We start from the raw sequence: 19,490 nt of genomic DNA, 5'->3' as shown, positions 1-19,490 counted from the left end.
CAATAATTTAAAGTCCTTCTGTTGTGTATAAACTTGCAATAGATGTTTACCTGCCATTCTGTACGAAAAATGGATCTAGTTTTGTGTTTTTTCTTAATGTTACAGGCAAATTAAGAAAAAGGGATCAAGTCTCCCCAGTCTCCCCTATCCTTTGACAGATACGTATTTCGACCTCAACAGGTCGTCTTCGGTGTCTCGTACTTACAAGTATTCCACTAACACGCCCTGGTTCATCATCATTCCATGTTTTGATATAAAATTTCAACCAGATATACTCTACACGGCTTCTCCACTTATGTTTTTTATTCGTGAACAATATGTGGATTTTATGGTGTTATTCTGGGCACTGACAAAGTTACATCGAAAAGATAATGTGTCTTTCGGCTACATGAAAAATGATAAACCACCCAAAAATTCAATTTCATTCGTTCTACCAATTGCAACTTAGAATTACATTCAAAAGTCTGGAAAACATAACGCTGGGAGAAGAACATTCCCGGTAGAGATCCCCTAAGGAATCCCGGGAGGATTTACTGAAGGAATTCTGAGAGGCATATGCAGATATATATCTGGTAGAATTCTGAGGAAATCTCAGCTGAAAGCTTGGTAGGAACCCCTTGTATAATCACAGAAGAAATCCCGAGAGGAATTGCTGAACAAATCCCGAGCTAGGATCTCGTCTCGTAGAAAGAATTCCATTAGTATTCTCTGATGGAATCCTAAGTGAGATCATGACAGGAATGCCGGCCAGAAGCTGAGCAGGCATTCCTGCAAGAACCATAGAAGATGTCTCTATGTTCTAAGAATGCCTAAAAAAATCTCGGAAGGAATACATATTTTTTCACATTTTTTTTACCGGGGGGAACCCCTTAAGCAATTACAACAGGAATCCTGGAAGGAATCTGTAAAGGAATTCCAGCACAAATCCCCGAAGGATTGTAGAAAAGAATAACTAAAAGAATTCTTTCAGGATTTTCCAAAGCAACCCCTGCAAAAATCCCTGAAGAGAACTCCGGAACAAGCCGTACAGCAATCTCGGAAGCAATAACTGAAGGAATCTCGGAAATAAACATGAAATGATTCTCGGAAGGAATGCCTGAAAAAATCCTGGTAAGAATTTCTGAAGGTATCTCGAAAAAGAACCTCAGCTCATCTAATCACATCTCAATTCTTCACCCTCTCTAGCCTCTACCTTACTGTCTTCTTTGCCCTCTATTCCAACCCTCTATCCTACGCTCTGTCCTATCCTTTACCGTACCCTCTAGTCTATATTGTGCTTAATCGTACCGTCTACCCTACTCTCTACCCTGAAATTTTTCCTACCCTCAACCCTACTCTCTATCCTACCCTCTTCCCTACCGTCCACCCTATCCTCTACCCCAACCTTCTACTTCACTCCCTCTACTCTATCCTTCACCCAAGCTCTCTACCCAACCATCTGCTCCACCGTTTATCCTACCCGCTACCCTACCACCTACCATGACCCACTACCTTTTTTCTCATAAAGTCCGATCGGTAGATACCCATATTGCATGGTATTATATTTCAAACTACCATTCCGTGGCTGCCATCTTGGATATGGCCCGTCATCTTGGGTTTCAAAATGGCGTCGGATATTGATTCTTGACTTCTACTCATGAAGCCCGATCGATAGATATCCATTAGCGTGGGACACAAAAAGACATTTTACTCCTGTACACTTTTTGAGTTCCATTTTGGTCCAGTATCAACTGTGCAAAATTTCAGATCGATCGGATAAACTATATTTTAGCGCCAGCCATTTTAAGTTTTCATACGATTTAGTATGGGGAAAATCACTTTTTTAAAGAAAAATCGCCACAGGTTCAATAAATCAACAAATGATTTCTGTTGGAAATTTTACGAGGAACCAACCCTCCGAAGACCGCAAAGCGATCTGAGGCATGTGAAAAAAGTTATTGACTGAAAACCGAATGGCATGCAAACGCTGTTTAACATGTAAGGAATAACAATAAATAATAAAATCGCGTTATTTTATCGATCGGGTGAGGCCTAATAACTTTTTCCACGAACGTCGCATCGATTTGTTGTCTTCGGAGGTCTGATTCCTAGTAAAGTTTTCTACAGAAATCATTTATCGACTTATTTTTAGGGATCTAGGGGTGACTCCTAGCGATTTTTCTTTGCAGGATTAAAATTTCCCCATAGTAAATCGTATGAAAAACTAAGAAAGGCGGGCGCCAAAATATAGTTTTTCCGATCGATCTGAAATTTTGCACAGTCGATATGGGACCAAAGTGGAACTCAAAAAGTATACAGGAATTTGAGTTTTTCCATTTTTTGAATTTTCTCATATAAACCGTGTACCAGGCTAATATCAATATTGCATGGTATCATAGCTCAAACTACCATTCCGTGGCCGCCATCTTGGGTATGGGCCGCCATCTTGGATTTCAAAATGGCGTTACACATCGATTTTTGACTTCTTCTCATCATGCTCGATCGACAGATTCCCATATTGCATGGTATCATAGCTCAAATTACCATTCCGTGACCGCCATCTTAGATATGGTCCGCCATCTTGCCTATGCCTATGCCTATGTTCCGGCATACATATATACATACGTAAATACATATAAACATACAAATAGACAAACATTCATACATATAAACATACAAGCATATAAACATACAATCATACATAGGGTATCGGGATGCTTCGTTGGCATAGCCCCCTCGTTCGGCCTATCTCAATGTAAACCAAAAACTCAAATAAACACGCATAACTAGATATCGGAAAAGCTATGCGCCAAACAACTGTAACATTTCGTTTCAATTTTAGAACTTTGGAGCATTAAAATTGAATGAAAATGTCACTTTGTTTAACTTTTGTAGACGCCATGATTCTTCGGCTTAGTGGGTAGTCTATACACATGATCATAAATGGCATGATTCTGGAACATTTCGAATTGACTTTTCAATAACTTAACATTTGATGCGACGGTTGAAGACGCTATTTTGAACTTGTGTATTTGTTTTCAACGAATAATAACTATTTTGCAAATTGAATATGGGCCGAATATTGAGGACATTTTTTTCACTATGTACCCAAATCTTGGCCCATCAGTAAAGTGACGTCAAAAACAACGATAAAAAGACGTCAACAACATTTATTGCGTAAGAACCAGAAAGAACGAACAGGAAGAAAGATTTTGTGTACGGTGACTGTGAAAATATAACTCAATAATAGGGTTGCGTTGTTTTCGTTACTAGATTAAGAAAGAACTTTAGTTAAAATGATTTATTTATAGTTTTTTGAAAAATTGGCTCCGAAAATGTAATTTAAAAGTAAGATTGGTGAACAAACAGAGATAATACTTCAGCAGAAATATTGGAAAAATGAGATAATAAGTGGTTCTAGTGCATGGAAAGCAATAGGCCAACGTTGTATCCACTAATAGGCCAATTATTGTACCATATACCAACGTTGCATACCATTGCATCGAATCTTTTCAGCTTAATTAAGTAAATTCTTGAATATTTACGTAAGTTTACTTCCAATTGGTGAAACATGCATTGCCTAGAGTGTGTAATAGGGTCAACATATTATTTCTAGTGCTATTAATTCATGAGTTATGGTCAAAATTGTCAAGGCGGCTTGCAAATTAGGCCAAGGAATGGTACACATACCCTACATCGACTTTTGTATGTATTGATTAACAACTCTGCCGAAGAAATGAACTATAATTTATTAACCATTGTCAAGATTCCAGTGAAATATTTTTTTTTCGCATTGGAAATGAAGCTCACAGATCGTGACAATATGCAATCTTTGCAGCATCATTTACGCCACCTAGTGAACCAGTCACAAACTATATTGTCCACTATGAGTAAGGTATGGGTGTGGAGAACATCTTCCACGAAGAAAGTATTCTAAAATTTTGCATAATTCTGGAGATATTCACATCAAAAGGACTGCCCTATTTATAGGACGCTGGGCGGATATGGGTTAAGATGATACCATGGGGTTTTAAAGGTGTTTTAGGCAGTCTCAGAGGTGTTTCTGGGGGTATTCGAGGGTCTCAGGGGCGTTTCACGAGATCTCAGGGTGTGCCAGGCGTTCTTAGGGGTTTCAAGGGGTACCATGGCATCTCAGGGGCGTTTCAGGGGGCACCAGGGTTCCTCAAGGGTATTTCAGGAGGTACTAGAGGATGCAAGTGCGATGGAGAAGCACTGGTGAGAGCACTACACTGGGTCACTAACAAGATTTGGGAGGAGGAAGTATTACCGGAGGAAGGAATGGGAGGTATCGTGTATCGCATCTACGAAATAGGCGACAAATTGGATTGTGGGAACAATAGTGCGACCACACTACTGAGCGCTGTCTACAAGATACTCTCTCAAATTTCTACGTTTACACCCTAAAACGAAACAACACAGGCTTGTGTACAATGTACACAGATTTGTGAACTACTAGATCAGCCTCCACCCCTGTGAGAAATGTACACAGTTACTTTTCTGGCTCTAGCGCTGGTATGGGAGCAAAGTTCATAATTATTTTTCTCTGAACGATGACATGCATTATCAGGAATCGATCAGTGCAAAAATAATTGTTAATATAGCGCATTTAGTTCACCACTGGACTATCGCACTAGTTTTCACGAGTGCGAAAACACTAATAAAAGTGCGCGATTGCATCAAATCAACTCGGTGTCTTCAGAGCACTTGTTCTCCACAGAATGAAAAAATAGTGCGCCGAAGACATCAACCTGATTTGATGCAATCGCGCACTTTTATTTACGTTTTCGCACTTATAATGTCGCAGTTCGCAGTCCAGTAGTGAACTAAATGCGGTATATTGTTTTCATGCCAGCGCTAGAGCCGGAAAAGTAACTGTGTACATTTGACACAACGGTGAGGCTGATCTAGTAGTACACAAATCTGTGTAACTTCTGCAACCGCGTATCATCACCGATCGCAAGAGAGTTCGTGGGGCAATGTCAGGCTGAATTCATGGGTGAACGCGCCATAACGGATCAGATGTTCGCCATGTGCCAGATGTTGCAGAAATGCCGCGAATACAACGTGCCCACACATCACTTGTTCATCGATTTCAAATCGGCGTATGATACAATCGATCGAGAACAGCTATGGCAGATTATGCACGAATACGGGTTTCCGGATAAACTGATACGGTTGATCAAGGCGACGATGGATCGAGTGATCTGCGTAGTTCGAGTATCAGGGACACTCTCGAGTCCCTTCGAATCACGCAGAGGGGTTACGGCAAGGTGATGGTCTTTCGTGCGTTTCAGGCGATCTGAGCGACGTTTCGGAAGATACATCTTGGGGGCGTTTAAGGGGCTTCCAGGGGATATCAGGTGGTCTCAGGGGCATTTCAGTGGGTCTTAAGGGATACCAGGGAGTCTCAGGGGCATTTCAGAGAGTATCAAAGTGTTTCAGGGGCGTTTCAAAGAACATCAGGAAGTCTCAGGGGCACTTCAGTGGATCTTAACCTTACTTTTGCATCACGGTGGCAGCAGCTCACTGATGTAGTGTACGGTTTTGGTCGAAAATGACCTTAATGCCAAATGAGGGTTTAGATTGTACCATAGAGTTTTAAAGGTACTTCAGGAGGCCACAGGTCACGTTTTAGGCGGTCTTAGAGGTGTTTCAGGAGGTTTCAGGGGGTGACCAGGAGATCTCAGAGTCATTTCAGGTGGTCTCAAGGATGTTAAAGGGGGTTTTGAGGGAATTACCAGAGCTCATAGACATTGCACGGGGTCTCAAGGGTGCTGCAAAGAGCACCAATGTATCTCAGGAGAGTTTCTGAGGGTGTCAGAGGGCACCCGGGGGTATCGAGGTGTTTGAGGGATGTCTCATGGTACATCAGGAGGGAGTGGTCGTTGAGAAATCATGCGGGAAAGTTCGGTCGACGCCGCGTACCCGTGTTCGCAGACAGACGTTCAAGTTTAACTCAGCAGCTTGTGTAAAAACATGGCCGCCACAAATTGCCAAGTGGAAATCAGCGAACAGATGGCGTTAGCGACGATCATATTCAATCGCTGCCTCACATGTGCGTTGCGACCAACAACTGTCACCACGGTCGTCTTCCTGCCGGATGGCGGGAAAAGACCGCACGTGTTGCACGCCAATATGCAGATGCAGAATAAATGACTTTTATTTAATGTCTAAAATCTTTTGCACAAATTAGCGCAGGACTCTTGTAAACTATTTTACACATTATTACTTTTATTTTACATAGATTTGCTTGAATAAAACTGCATTTGGATAAACTTCACACGCATTGGAAAATCTTTGTGAGTGTGACGCAAATGTAGGAATGATTTTGATAGTGTTTGTTTTGGTTTTATTTCTCGGTGAGGGATGAATTGGGTGGTAAGTAAGCAGCTGGAAGCACGTGGTTTCCCAAACTGTCAACTGAACTGTGGCAATCGGTTGCCTAGGTGTCGCTAGTGAAAATTTACATGGAAAATTTGAATAAATTTCTTGTACCGACTTTTTCGAACCCTCTAAGCAGAATACCCTCTTTGAATGAGTGTAATCAGTTTCGTACCTTAATTCCGCCTTAATTGCTTATCCTTTGGCAGATACGCGTATTTCGACTACCACTTATAATCTTCCTCAGTGTCAGTTATCCAGAGGATTACACTCATTTGAAAATTGAATAAATTTGTTCGATCTAGAACGTCTGTCTGCAGTGTGTTGTTTTATTTTTTTTTGTTTCGGTTAAGGCCATACGGGACAACGTGTTAATTTTCCTATCTTCCTTCTCTTTCTAACAATTTGCCTCGCGATTTTGAAGATGGTAATCTCGATTTCGATCGCACAGAAGAGGCTGAAAACAAATCAGCATATGCACTGCAAGTGAGCATACACAATGATAAGTTTTTGTTTCATAATATGAAGTAGAATCTGAGATTACCATCTTAGTAGCAACAGAGCAATGGCGGATATTTCCTCGACCGTCCCGTTCGTTCTTAAGTTGCTTCGATCCAGACATACCAGGGATAGAGAAATGGATAGAGATACACACATGGGTGAGTTTGTTCCATGCTATTGTTTTACTGCGAAAATAAAAAAAACTTTTATTGTAAAATAGTATCAAATATTAAGACATCAGTGGTTCAGTCATAATAATTAGATTTTTTTTTCACCGACCAAATTTCGCCATGACCACTTCTGTATTCTCAACTTGTATGCAACTTTATCGTTGATGTTTTTCTCTTGTATAAATTTAGTTCATCCTCTCATTTTTTCCAGAGCCAGAGCACATTGACTGCACTGGAATTCTCTCTGTACATGCTTCCAACAGGGATGGAAGGAAACCCAGCAACAATCGCACATTCGTCAGTTACAAATGCTTCATTCGCTCCGGATCGGTTCAGTTCTTCAAGTGCCGTGCTCGCGTAAAGACGCAAAAGTGTAAGTTATCTTCCCTCGCCTAAAGGCTGTGGCTCTGTGGACTGAAGACTCTGTGAAGTGTGTGACCGTGGAGGAGATATAAAGATACCTATTGACCCTATATAGTGCTGTGTGCTGTGTTACTCAGTCAAAGTGTTACATTCACATTATATCCCATTTCCGTGTCGTGTCAATCAGAGAAACAGCTGTGATAAAAGCGAACACTCTTCTTTCTCCAATTTAATATACTTGCGTACTTTGGTAGATTTGGACGAGCTTGTATGTTTTTGTTCCTATTTTCTTATGGGATTATTGTCATTGAAGTAATCGTAAATTATCCCTCTTTCTGTTTGATTCGCGTAACCACCCATCGGAACAAAAGGATTGCTTGTCCGGATCTACCGGTTTCTCGCAATACATCTCACAATAATTTTATCCTTTCCTTTCGCGAAAAGTGCCAAACTAGTAAAAAACCGCGCAAACCTACCACCGATCGCAGCTTAATCGAAAGCACCTCCCAATTAGTTCAAACTCAACTACTACCCAGCAAAAGCTAAACCAACCAGCAATCTACAATCATGTCGGTCAACCGTGCTCCAAAATCCGGATTCGCCGCCGAGGCCCAGAGAAAGGTGAGTCGAGAGTTGAGTGCATGTCACGGATTTTTCTTCTTTTCCTCCGTGCTCCTATAACTAACTATACGGGCACGGGGACGGGGTTCAGCTGCATTGAGTAATTCGATTGAAAGACACGAAGATATGCAATGGCAACAACAACAATAAAGGGGGGAACGTCGGGCTTGATGAGCGTTCGAGAGTGGGTAATCTCCGGATATAGTAGCTAGCTGTTGTCACGTTGACGTCAGAACGTGGCTGGGGCCACGCTTACACGAAAAAAAAAAAACAATAGTCAGGAATTACAAACCTCACAGTTGTTTTTGATGATAATATATCTAGTAACGTTCTATGAAAATTAAAGCTCAATAAGACACCCATAACCGCCTGAAATTTATATGAGATAAGTCAACCCAATTTTTGGGAATACATACCAATCCTAGTAAAGTGTGGCGTTTCTACAATAATCTCTAAAAAGTTGTTTAGATACAATGTTTTTTTTATATATTTTTATAACCGTGTAATTTAACTTAGTTGCTAATTCGACACTCAACTAAAGATACAATGAGATGTAAGCCCTGGTGGAAAATTCAGGAAATATTGTAACAATCTTTGGACGAATTTTAGCAATAGAATTTGCTTATCAGCTATTCTTTGAAAACCCCGATATAATGAAATACATAATGATCTTTTTTTTAAGTGTGGAATCGAGTCACCTACCTACCACTTGTTCGATCAAATACCTTTTAATTGAAAAAAAAATTGGAAATCGTCAAATGGTTATGATACTTTAAAAACTATAACCTTTGAAAATCTTCATTTTTTTGGACCACTCTATATTGAAATCTGTATGACAAAATAAAAAGAATAGGCTTTCTTCTATCTCCTTAAAACCTTGCGTAGGACAATACACTTGCTGTACTGCCAAAAAAATAATATGAGCAGAACATAACCTACCTATCCTACCCACTCTTAGTGCAAAAGCACTGCTTTGGAAGAAAACCCTCCAATTTCGACCATTCATGTCACGGAACCGCCAAACTACCCAAAATTGAGTTCGTTTGACGCAATTCCATAGTTCGGCCCAATAAGCCAAAATTTGAGTAAATCGATTAAACTCACGCTAGGTAGATTGCCTTTACCCCCAGCTAAAAAATATACTCAAGAGTAGGTAAATTCAACCTAAGACCCCCCCTCATTCAACTCAATTTTGAGTAAACCGACATTTACCCAAAATTGGCTTATGGGGGTCAAGGACCCCCTTTGGGTAGATGCATCTTTGTTTGTTTTTGACAACATCGGTGAGCCAGAGAGGGAAAACAACCTAATTTTGGGTAGCGAGTTTATTCGATATACTCAACTTTGAGTAAAATCAACCCAAAAATAAGGTAGTTTGGATTTTCCGTGTATAGCGATATTCACATCCATTTAGACTCGGCTCGAATTCAAAATTATCACAGTCAAATTTTGCACACGACTTCGCAGACGGTAACATACACAATTCCGCTGCTTGAGTTCATGACAGGGTCGTCAGATTTAATGAAATAAGTTTAATCAGTGTGAAATTTAGCTGGAAAATGATAATTCAGTGGATATTCGCAATATCAAGAAGTCGAAACATTAATGAGAAACTGAACACTCTTAAAAAAATTAGGAATTTACACGTGACATAAGCCATTAACGTACGTAAACTAGCATTGGGCAAATCTGGCTGAGACATACATTTTTGTAAATCGATTTGAAACGATGTTTTCACATCGGTTCGGTATTATAAAATATTACAAAACTATTAAATGATTCGTTTGCTACTTGTGGCTCAAGTTCATGGTATGTTTTATTTGTCTTAATAAATTCAATATCAAATTTGAGATTGCACAGCCAACATTCCACGACTCTGATTCGAAAATGGATATAACGTTGAGACAGTGCATTCTGAAAAAAAAAATGATTTATAATATTTTTGAATCGAAATAAAAATCCTGAGATCCTGATTTTCCCCAGAACATTGAAAAGTATTCCCGTATAGTACTGAGATAAATTCACGTAGGCTGCTGAGAGAAATTCTCCCAGAATCTTTAAAGAGACTCACCAGAACTCTGAAAGGAGTTCCTCTTGAGTTATGAGAGAGATTTCTTCAGATTGCTGAAATTGATCACACCAGAGTCCTGAGCGACATTATCTAGGAAAGAAAGCAAGACTCTTCCGGTATCTTGGTAGGAATTCTCTCTGAATTCTTCCTAGATTTCTGAGAGAGATTACTCCATACCTATAAGACGGATTGTCTCAGAGTCCCGAGAGGAATTCTTCCAGAATCATGTGATAGAATGTCTCAGAATCTTCCCCTTGGGATTCTCTTAAAATGTTTCAGTATCCTAAGATGGATAACCTCAGAATCCTGAGAGGAATTCCAAGAGCGATTCTTCCCGATTAATTACCCGAAACTTAAAAGAAATGACGCAGAATCCTGAAAAGGGTAGCTTAGAATCCTAAAAAGAATTACTCCAGAATCCTGAGAAAGGGTCCTTCGAAATACTGGGCGGGATTCCCATGGAAGCCTGAGATATCTCTCACAGAATTCTGGGAGATAGGATTCCCCCTGAATCCTGAGACGAATTCCTTCAGTCTCCTCCCAGAACTCCCTTAGAATGCTGAGAATAATTCTGCCAGAATCCCGAAAGGGTTTCCCCAGAATTCTACGAGTGATTCCCTTAGAATCCTGAGAAGGGGTTCTTCCAGATTCTTAAGAGAAATATATCTAGAAACCTAAGAAGCATTTTTCAAAAAAATTTGATGAGGATTCTTCTTGGAAGGGATTCCGAAAACTTCTAGAATGGACTTCCCCATCATCTTGAGAAGGATTGTCTGGAATTCCGAAAGGTATTCTCACATGAAACAGAATAATAACCGCAGATTCCTGAAAGACATTCCCCCAGAATCTTTGAAAGGACTCCCCTGAACTCCTGAAAGAGATTGTCCCAGAACTCTGAGAGTGATTCCTCTAGAATACTTCAAATGTTCAAAAGCAACTTCCCATAATCTTGTTAGGGATTTTCTCTAATTACTGAAAGGGACTCTCCCAGAATCCTGAAAGGAATTTCTGGGAGAAGCTATAAATAAAACTAATGTTTGAGAATACACAAAACAGAATTCTACTGGGATTCTCGTAGAATGCAGAGAAGGATTTCTTCCGAACCCTAAGAGGAATCACAAAATCTAAATATGCGAGGGCTTCTCGAAAATCCAAATTTCTCTAGAGAATTCTGCCCAGAACCTCGTGAGATGAAGAATTATTAATTCTGAAAGAAAGTGCCCTAGAATCTTGAAAAATATAGCCAGAATCCCAAGGATTTCACTAGAATCATGAGACAAATTTCCCAGATTCTTAAAATAAATTTCCCAGAATCCTGACGGGGATTACCCAGAATCCTAAGAAATATTCCCCCAGAATTCTGAGAGAAATTTCGCCACAACTCTGAGAATGCTGAGTATGATTCTCCAAGAAGTTTGAGAGGAGTTCCTGACAATGCTGGGAAAGATTTCCTAAGGGTTCTGAGTGGGATCCTAAGTAAGGGTCTTCCAGAATCCTTAGAGGAATCAACCCAGATCATCCAGAAATTTCTTAGAATCCTGAAAGGGATTTAACCCTTGGTAGGGAACCCTGGTAGGAAATACCCCATAATCCAGAAATTAATTTCGTTAGAATCCAGAGGTTCCCAAGAATTGTGATAGGTATTCCCATATAATACTACTGAGGAAAATACCTCCACATTTTTTAAAGAGACTCTTCCATAGCTGTGAAGATTCCTCTAAAATTCTGGGAGAGATTCCTTCAAAAAGCTGAAAATTATCACACCAGCACCCTGAGAGACCTTATTTTAGAAAAGAGAGAAAGACTCTTCCAATAGGAATTCTCTCTGAATTCTATTAAGGATTCCCCTAGAATCCTGGGAGTGATTACTCCAGTTTTCTGAGAGGGATTCTCTCAGAATCTTTTATAAGAATTCTTCCAGAGTCCTGAGGGATTTCCTCAGATTCCCGAGATGGATTCTTCTTGAATCCTCTGACGGATTGCCTCAGAATCCTGAGAGAAGTTTTTCCTCGGGATTCTCCCAGAATGCTTAGACGGATATCCCCAGAACTCCCTGGCGGATTCTTCCAGAACCCTGTGAGAAATCCAGAAAAAAATGTTCGGAATCCAGAGATGGACGGACCTAGAATCCTGAGAAGTATGCGCTAGGACCCTGAAAGGGACTCTCTGGACCATAAGGAGGATTCCTTTAGAATCCTGAGAAAGATTCACTTAGACTTCTGGGAGGGATTGCTCAAGAAATCTAAAATATACAGGTATGTCTCGATTTAGTGCACCCTAGCTTAAAAAGACCCTCGATTTTATGTACATTTTTTACCGGGTAAATTCTACAGTGCATTCTGAAAAAAAAAGTCATTTTTGAATCGAAAGAAAAATCGAATGTGAAAAATTCGATTCGGTCGATTTCGTGGGGCTTCAACATCGATTCAAAAAATCGATTTTGCGTGACTTTGGAAAAAAATTATATTCTACGAGTTTTTCCGAAATTTAATGTATGAGAAATTCATTAACCCTTCAGTGCGCGCGCGCTGTTGTAAAAAGTACAACACTACCAAAAAACCTCGCTTTTCGTATACAGCGCGAGCGTGGTGAAGTTTCGGTTGCTTAGTAGCGCACGTCCTGGAAGGTTAAAAAAGATTGAAAATCGGTTGAAAATTGAGAAAGTTATGGCACTTGAAGTGAAAAAAAAAACATTTTATTACTTGAAAACTCAACTATGAAGCGATTGCGCGACCTCTAAATCTCAATATTTTTAGTTTAAACTCAGAGGTTTCTCTTTTTGTGTCATTTGAATCCAAAAGAGCTAACGAATTCCAGGTTTCAACAACTTTTGAAAAAATAAGCCGCAGCCTAATGTACACCTATGTACACAATTTTATTTAATTTGGTTCACTTAACCCTAAGATATAGTAGTTTAATGAACGGAAGGTATGTTTGAAGTATTTTACTAGAAACGCTCCAACTTCGTGAAGAGTTAATCAATCAAGGCCAAATTTCTACCTCTTGTAGCTATCTAGTTGAGGAAATAGCGGTCGAAAATTGAGAATTTTCGGCGCACTTTATGAAAAGTTACAGCTTGTGAAATTTGTTTTGCTATTCTATTCAAATGTGTATGCTTTCCATAAATTGCAACTAGCGCCGCCTAGCTGCAGAAACTCGAACCAAACGGTAATTATTCTGAAAGCCCTTGATCTACCAAACAATGTTGCCGAAAACACCATATTTCCAAAAAAATCAGGATGCTGAGATATGAGAAATTTAAAATTTGTGTGCTTTCTAGCGCCGCGTAGTGGTGAAATCACGAATCAAACGGCCCGATATCTGAAAGCCCTTGGCTAGCTGAACAACTTTGCCGAAGAAACCAACTCTCTAAGTATTCAGGATCCTGAGATATATGGGATGGAAATTTTGTCAGTGTTGCATCCACAGAAAAAAAATATGTAATTAAAATTCAGCGAGAAATCACGCACATAAAGGGAATGCTAGAGTTATTGCACTTTTACATGAGATATAATGTAAAATTACATTACCATCTTGTAAATTTCCACCATCCATCGCGTAAACCATCGTGGACTCCAACCGGTTACGTGACTATAAGCGGAAATTTACATGATTGTAACGTAATTTTACATGATATCTCATGTAAATATGCACTAACTCTAGCATTCCCTTCATGTGCATGATTTCTCGCTGAATATTACATGAATATTTTTTTCTGTGTCTGCTTGTCTAAGATATCACACAAATCACTGACAAACAGATGTGACACTAACAAAACTATTATGGGTCGGGATACCTCTAGACCATTTCCTGTGTGGGGGATTAAAAAGAGAACTTTTCGACAGTCTAACGAGCCATGTTCCTATTGGGTATGGAAAAGTATACTATAAAAAGCACACGAAAATCATATCATTACTGTGGAAGTTCACACTAAGCCGGAGTGCTAGTTATATCCTAATGGGAATGTAATTCCGGCAACAAAAAGAAACAGTCAACTGCCATTGAAAACTGATATGTCGGAATGCGATGCTTTCATTTATCCACCGAAAACGAAAGCCCGGCACGGCACACACCCATCGAATTCGCTTGGGCTCTATATCCCATCCCATGTCCAACAACCAGCAGGTCGGACAGGACTATAGTCCCCTCGCCAGATTGACCCGAGAGACGAAAGTATGCTTCTTCACTCGATAATGCCTCCAGTTAGTCGCCGCAGCTTGATACGCGGACTTGACTTCAGATTCATTGTGTGGTGCTGGTGGGTATATGTGTGGATGCCGCGCCGGCCATGTAGATAAAAATCCGGTATACAGTCGGGTTTCCTATTAGATGATGTCACCCACATTACGGCCACTGCATTTTCACAGCCTCATCCCGACTAGAAAAATAGTTCAAGTTTATAACACATTGTGTTATGATGTTATGAATTTTTTTTATAACTTATTATGTTATAAACTAGATGCAGGATGATGCTAAAATAACTAAAATTGTAACAAAAAGTACAACGGTCTAATCAAAATAATAACCTATTTTCTTATAATCAGATCAAATTATAACACAATATGATTTAAATTTAGCTTCAAGAAAACTAGTTTCTATCATATTTTGATACAATCGTGTAAAATGATGTTCTGAATGTCAAAGAATCAAAACTAAATTATTTCAAAATGAGTTATTGAGCAACATTTATAACACAATATGATACAATTGAGTTATAATATTTTTAAACACCAAAGATGTTAAACATGATTATATCACAATGAGTTATACATATCATAATTCGTTATAATTATGTTATATTTTAGTTAGAATCTTCTAGTCGGGAGTGCGGTTAGGCTCAGCTAACTATAAGCTTACCTGGACAATTGTGATGACCGTAAAGAGGGTAGCCGTGTATTATAGGAGACCGGACTGTGTACCTTACATTAGTGGTGACTGTGAGAAAGCCCTCCCGGTTGGGTTGCCGGCCGGTTGGACGCTTGGTTGTTGGTGCTTCGATTCCATGCATGACGACGACGATGATGTCATCGCGACTCGTTTTTATGATGTTTGCTAATAAAAAAAGGCCGGCTGGAAGTAAAACGCAAACGTGTGCTTTTTCGGTATTTGTGATCAATGGAGGTACCTCTATCATGTCTTTCAATTGCTTAGTGATGGTTAAGAAATATTACATATACGGTATATGATATGCCTACTAAAAGTGCGTAGGGAAGTAAGAATTATAACGCATACGATGCAGCTTATGTATTTTATTCGTACAAAAGTGCACCACGGAGGTGGTGCACTGACGAAACAATAATAAACCTAACGCTACATATATGACTTTAAGCGTTATCTTATGCGATTTACGGTGTTCATTATTTGCTGCATTTTTGTTGCTCATAACTTCCTCCCATTTACCACATTGACTTGCACTAATCGGACGTAGCGTCTACAATACATGACACACTTTTGCAGAATTCTCAACATTTCCAAAGACTAACTGAGGGGGATTTGGTGAGCTCGTTCCATACTATTTCTTCTAAATATTTGCATACATTATCGAACAAACAGTACAAACAGTTCCATTTTCGAAATAAATTGAAAAATCTGAATGTTGACTATTGAGTTGAATGTTTAACCCTCTAATACCCAACCTCGCCTTTAGACGAGGTATAGTTTGAACATTTTAGTATTTTTTTTTCCGGGAAAATCACAACTTTTATATATTTTGGCAAACGCTTAGGACTATTCTGTTGTTTGTCTGTCAAAATTGTTTTTGATGTCTTTTAAAGCATATTTAATTTTTTCAAAAATCATTGAAAAATTTATGTTTTGGTCACCGTTTAGATATCATTGTATCTTTTGTATTGAATCGCAACAAATAACAATTTTTAAATTCAGATCAAAATCAAAGAAATTCGTATTAGAGGGTTAAAACTATTAATTTTGAATAATAAAAAGTACCTACTCACACATTGTAAACATATCAATCGAAGTATTTTTTTGAGTTATGGGAAATAACTGTACTTAAATAACATACCAATGTAGAAGCTGTAACCGTTCGGTTCCAATATTTACTTGCTGGCTCCACCGCAAGTCCATTTCTCCCACTTTTCCCCTACAATACGAGGAACGTACACACTCACTGGATGCAAAACACGAGTGAGTGCGTGTTCCACCTTCACACCCTACCAAGTGACAGACAATTCGAGCAGTTTGAGCTCGGGTAAAAGACCGGACAGCCCTGTTGTCGTTGTGTTCACTCACAGAGGGCACCACAGGTACAACAGGGTGGGCAAACCAAGAGCATAACAAAAAGCGAGCATAGCCGTTACAACGCAACATTATGAAAAAATGCGTGATAAAAAGGGAATCAGGACGGGGGCAAATTCTCTTTGTACCGTGATCCTCGAAAGAATTAGTAGTGCGCGCGTGTGTAATTGTCTAATATTGAGGTTCGAATTGTTTTACAATACCTCTTTGTTTGGTGAAATGTTTAATTTCTTTGTGTTGTTTCTTTTATTCAATAATTTAGGATCAGTGTCGTTAAAGTCGCAAAATTGTTATCACAAAAATATAGTAGTTACGAGTGATTGCTAAAATGTTAGTTTGGTTAGTATTTGTTAAAGTAAAATTATTCCTATATGTTAATTGTGTTAATATTACAGTTAAAAGCACAAAGTACGAAACAAACTAGTACGAAAAACGACAAATAAGAACGAAAAACGAACAAACAAGTTAAAAGTTAGAAAAAGGTAAATGTTGAGGTTAGGAAGTGTGACGTTACTGGGTATTAATCCGTGGTGCCCAGGTCCGTGTCAATGGGCCTTTTTCTTTTATCCTTTTTCCTGAGAGTGGTTCCGGTGATGTGCCTCCCGGACGAATGAGCCCTGTGAACGATGAGTGACCGTTATATTTCCCGGACGAATGTGCAGTGACTCCGGCAGCAAGATGGCCGGATTGAGCCTGTAGACCGACGGCCTGCCTGTCCACAGCTGAACGGCGTTCTCGGTCCGCCATTGCGAATCCACGAACTACCTCTCCAAGCGATCGCCATCTTCCGTATAACCGTAAGTTACACCCTCCATCTTCAACAAGTTCAGGCCGAGTCGGCCAACCACAGCCAAAAACCCACCTCACGGGTGGCGAAACCGCCGAAAATCACAACCAAGACAAGTATTTGTAGCCCCAGCATGCATGCCTGTACCCCATATAGTGACGTCACAAATAAAATTGTAAAAGCTAGTTTCAGTGTAGCTAATTATTGAAAAGAGCCTCCCAGAGTAGTTAGGCCTTCCACCAAGTTCTCTTTGTGTGTCGTCTTCCGGGTTCATAAAGGAACCGTTCAAGCCTCGTTCCTGATTCCCAGTTGTGCATTTGGACGAGTCGGACGTGTGCTCCGTATCTCACCACGCGATAGACCTCGTATAAGTGGAGTTTTTTCCCCCGCAAGTGCGGAAGGTTTTTTATATCGTACGTTTTCCTGCTTGTGCGAAGTGTAGTGTCGCAAGGTGGTATCCAGCGCAACCCGGGAAGCGAGGTGCTTGCATCATCGTACATCAAAGAAGAAGCATCGCATCCAAGAAAGTCATCTTTATCGCCATCATCAGCCCCTCCGTCATCGAAGAGGACGGCGGCGACGGGTGCGAAGGCAGACGCGACGGATAGCTTTACCATCGACCTGCCTGTGATAAATATCTACCTGCTTCGGTCAGATAAGTATCACTCTTTCGATACACTCTTTTGTCCGCCCAATTTGTTTTGATCGCTTTTGTCTATTGTATCCCCAGTCCACATTCGACCACGTGTTTTTTTTGACATCCATAACAGTGGTTCCCAAACTACTGTATACGGGTAAGGGTGTACAAACTGTAAATAACGGACCATTTTTTTTTGTTTTTTTTTTTATTAGCTATTTTTTCTTTTTTTTTTTCAATACCGTTTTTTTGCATCCTACAGGGTGCGCTAAAATAAACATAAGAATTGAATTCGTATATTATTAGTACAAGTTTTTTTTTTTTTTTGCTTTATTTTTTTTTCTTCTATATATTATTAACATTATTTGGTTTACAAACCAAACAGTTGTCGTCCTAAGGAAGAAAGTGCACTGTAAATACTTTAAGGTTTTTCTCTTCCTCTTTTGCACTTTTGAGTTATTTTCCATAAATTTGTTTCCACATGGACGATTCGATTGGAGGCGAAACGCCTCCTAATGATATCATTGCTCGTACGCGGTTTTATCAGCCATCTTCGCCTGGACCTTGGGTTGTCTATTTCCGGCGCAAATGCAAACCATTGAATATGCTTTCGATTTCTCGAGAGCTGACGCGTAAGTATCCTGGGACCGTTATTCACCAAGTGAAAGCATCCAAGCTGCGTGTTACCGCACCTAGCTACAAAGCAGCAAATGAAATTGCTCAACACGAAGCGTTTACTGTTGAATACGCCGTCTATGTGCCAGCACGAGAAGTGGAGGTGGAGGGGAAGATCCTCGACGAAATGCTGACATGTGAGGACATCAAGACCGGCTTTGGTCGATTCAAAAATAGGTCAATTCCTGATGTGGCTATCCTAGACTGTAAACGCTTATCTAAGGTTTCCATGGAAGGAAATAAAAAGGTGTACTCGCCTTCAGCGTTTTTTCGAGTGACTTTTCCAGGTTCCGTCCTCCCGGAATTTGTTGTAATTGATGGTGGTTTTTACCCAGTGCATCTTTTTAGGCCGAAGGTTTTTAATTGTACCAAATGCAAGCAGTTTGGTCACAGTGATAGCTTTTGCGACAACAAGCCCCGTTGTGGCAAATGCAACCAAGCTCATTTGGAGGACTCTTGCACACAGGAAGCGGAAAAATGTAGCTACTGTGGCGGAGATCCACACGACTTGCAAGTTTGCCCGGCTTACAAAAGACGCATTCGAAATGAGAGTCGCTCTATCATAAAGCGCTCCAAACAGACATATGCGGAGATGGTGAAATCTTTTAAAACACCAGATTCCGTGTCTGAATCAGCTGTCCCAGTTGAAAATCCCTATCAGGAGTTGTCTTCCGATGATCAGGACGATGGCGAAACTGATGAGGGTAGATCTCTTTCGGAGGTACACGCACCTGGAAAAAGGAAGTCATCATCTTCCCCGGGATTGCGCCGAAAGGTCTTTTTAAAGTCTTCCCTCAAAAGTTTGCCTAATGTTAAAGGAGACGGGGTAAACTTAAAAACTCCGAAGAATCAGGTTCCTTCAGCTTCAGATCCATGTTGTAGCAAGAACCTGTCACCCCCGTCTCCGCCTGTTAAATACACTTCAAAGAGAAACAATCGACAAGGTAGCAAGAAAAAAGCTACCAAAGTTCCTCGCAGTTCAAACAAGCCTCCTAGACCCAAGCGAGGACTGTTTACTTTTAGGGTTCT

At 40.0% G+C, this 19,490-nt stretch overlaps 1 protein-coding gene across 1 annotated transcript in view; it reads left to right on the top strand.

Moving 5' to 3' along the window:
* Positions 1-7,269: 7,269 nt before the first annotated feature.
* The window catches only part of LOC115260117 (myophilin), a 139,269-nt gene continuing 127,048 nt past the window's right edge, over positions 7,270-19,490 (top strand). The window contains exons 1-2 of the mRNA XM_062842151.1: positions 7,270-7,425; positions 7,860-8,036. Coding sequence (XP_062698135.1) covers positions 7,983-8,036 — 54 coding nt within the window. The 5' untranslated portion in view covers positions 7,270-7,425; positions 7,860-7,982. The remainder of the gene's footprint in view (positions 7,426-7,859; positions 8,037-19,490) is intronic.

The sequence above is a fragment of the Aedes albopictus genome, chromosome 3 (assembly GCF_035046485.1).
Source record: "Aedes albopictus strain Foshan chromosome 3, AalbF5, whole genome shotgun sequence".
Taxonomy (NCBI): Eukaryota; Metazoa; Arthropoda; class Insecta; order Diptera; family Culicidae; genus Aedes; species Aedes albopictus.
Note: the sequence above shows the minus strand (reverse complement) of the source record. Positions and strands in the feature narration are given on the sequence as shown.